The sequence below is a fragment of the Daktulosphaira vitifoliae genome, unplaced genomic scaffold (genome assembly GCF_025091365.1).
Source record: "Daktulosphaira vitifoliae isolate Bord-2020 unplaced genomic scaffold, ASM2509136v1 Scaffold_1164, whole genome shotgun sequence".
NCBI classification, from domain to species: domain Eukaryota; kingdom Metazoa; phylum Arthropoda; class Insecta; order Hemiptera; family Phylloxeridae; genus Daktulosphaira; species Daktulosphaira vitifoliae.
This window is the reverse complement of record NW_026100724.1, coordinates 1-2,582: the sequence shown is the minus strand read 5'-3', so window position 1 is coordinate 2,582 and position 2,582 is coordinate 1. Positions and strand designations below refer to the sequence as shown.

The window sequence follows — 2,582 nt, the reverse complement described above, 5'->3', positions numbered from 1 at the left end:
AATTTCTCTAATGAAAACTTAAAAATTTTTTTATGCTTTTAAAATACCTTATTTATTTTTATAATTTTTTCTTAAATATTTAACCATGGTAATTTCTACTAGAATATGAATTATTACTGATAACTTGATAATTTTGGATTATTTTAATTCTGATGTTGGAATTTTTTATTTGAACTATCAAGAAAAACTATATTTTAATTTTTATAACAGAAAATCTTCGTCTGAAGTTATNTTAATTTTTATAACAGAAAATCTTTGTGTGAAGTTACTGTGTATACTACTTAAGATTTGATAATGTATTATAATTTATCATTTGGTAAAAATATTAATAACCTAATGTAGTGATTGTTAATTTTATTGTTTTAGTATTAAAATGCTATGAATTAAATAAAATATTAAAGTTACATTTAATTCAATTATACATTTTAATTTTAGGTGGTGTTGTTGATGCAGGAGTTACTTGTGAACCACTCGTAGCTGCAAGTGGTAGTTATGCTACACCAGGGGGGGCTAGTACGAGTTCTAGTTTTCAGCATGTACCACCCTATGATTTAAGGGGTCGAAAATCTCCTCTTCATTTACATGATGCTAGTACTGCTGGATGTAGCGCAACAGCTCCTGTTCATCCAACTGCTACTCGGCCTACATCACCAACAGCTTCAGCTACTGCATCAGTATTGCAATCTGCTGCTACACCTCCTTTATCACAACCAGCACGTAAACGACTCAGAAGAAATACTTCCTGTACAATAACTAGTGCTGATAGTATGTATNGTAAACGACTCAGAAGAAATACTTCCTGTACAATTACTAGTGCTGATAGTATGTATTAACATAATAAATAATTATTTAAGTATTAGTTAACATTTTATTGTTGATAAATAATGCTTAAACCACTATATTCTTTTTTTATAATTTTTTAAAATACATTTTGTATTGAACAATTTATTTAATTTTAACTATTGTGGTTAAATCTGTTAACTGTGTAAACATAATGTATCCTGGAGAGCATTAAAATGAAATAATGAACATGTATTTTTATGGCTCTAGAAATTTTGTATTTTTTTTTAAATACTAGTCCAATTTTCAATCAAGTAAAATATTTACTATTATTAAATATTTTTTATTAACACTTAACCGCAATAGTACAGATTTATTAGCACAATGTTAAAATAAAAAATAATTTTAAACACTTAATCAGACAATTGTCTTTAAATGAACTACTGTTGTGTATCCAAATGAGTACACTAGGATTTTAAGGATTAGTATTTGATCATTTTGTACTCTATGTAACTGAATTCAAATTAACTATTAAATTATTGTTTAATTTCCAGATTCAAATTCAGCTGCTCATTACTTACAATGTGAATTGCCTGATGAAGTCATGTTGACAATTTTCAGTTATTTATATGAACAAGATCTTTGTAGAATAGCTCAAGTTTGCAAAAGATTTCAAGCTATAGCAAATGATAATAATTTATGGAAACGATTATATCAAAGTGTATTCGAGTATGATACTCCATTGTTCAATACTGAAAGTTGTCGTTTTGACTTTATTCCTTTTGAAGAAAGTGAACATCACAATCCTTGGAAAGAAAGTTTTAGACACCTAAAAAAACGGTGCTTGCATGTAAGACCTCATTATAATGGTACAGCTAAAGATCCAGTGAGACGAATGCCACATTTTGACACTATTCAAGCTGCTCTAGATTATGCAGATGAACATTTAAATGGAGGTGCAAAACTTTTCTTACACCCTGGTACTTACCGAGGTGAATTTCTAGTAATTGATTCAGATGTAGCACTTATTGGAGCTGCTCCTGGTGTTGTAGCAGATGCAGTCATCCTAGAACGTGAAACAGAATCAACAGTAATGTTTGTCGAAGGGGCTAAAAGTGCTTATCTGGGACATGTCACACTAAAATTTACTCCAAATGTTACATCTACTGTTCCACATCATAAACATTTTTGTTTAGAAGTTGGTGAAAATTGTTCGCCTACTATTGATCATTGTATTATACGTAGCTCATCAGTTGTTGGAGCTGCTGTGTGTGTTAGTGGAGCTGGGGCAAATCCTAGAATTCATCATTGTGATGTAAGTGACTGTGAAAATGTTGGTATATATGTAACAGACCACGCTCAAGGAACATTTGAAGATAATGAAATTTGTCGAAATGCTTTGGCTGGAGTTTGGGTTAAAAACCATGCCAACCCTGTCATGCGTCGTAATCACATACATCACGGAAGAGATGTGGGGATTTTCACTTTTGACAATGGATTGGTAAAAAAAATATTCAATTTTTTATATAAATATTATATTTTATGTATTATACAATTAAATATTGTCATAAAGGATATAACTTCATAAAATTTAGTTATAACTTTAATTTATTAAATCAAAAAATGTGGGTGATAATTAGAGCATGAAATTATATGCATTGATAATTTTCATTTAAATTAATAATAATTTGTACTGACCAGTCAGTAAACCATAATGAGGGTTCTTATTTTACAAGAGAACAAAATTAAATTTTTATTTTCCATTTTAGCAAATGAAAAAATTTAATAATTTTTACTTGTAC

The 2,582-nt window shown here is 29.1% G+C and overlaps 1 protein-coding gene across 1 annotated transcript; it reads left to right on the top strand.

The window, feature by feature from the left end:
• Positions 1–342: 342 nt before the first annotated feature.
• Positions 343–2,403, top strand: LOC126909756 (F-box only protein 11-like; the record flags this gene model as incomplete). Its single annotated transcript, XM_050692187.1, has 2 exons — positions 343–765; positions 1,335–2,403. Coding segments are annotated over 2 exons (1,457 nt in total), but the record flags the coding sequence as incomplete, so codon positions are not given.
• Positions 2,404–2,582: the final 179 nt, after the last annotated feature.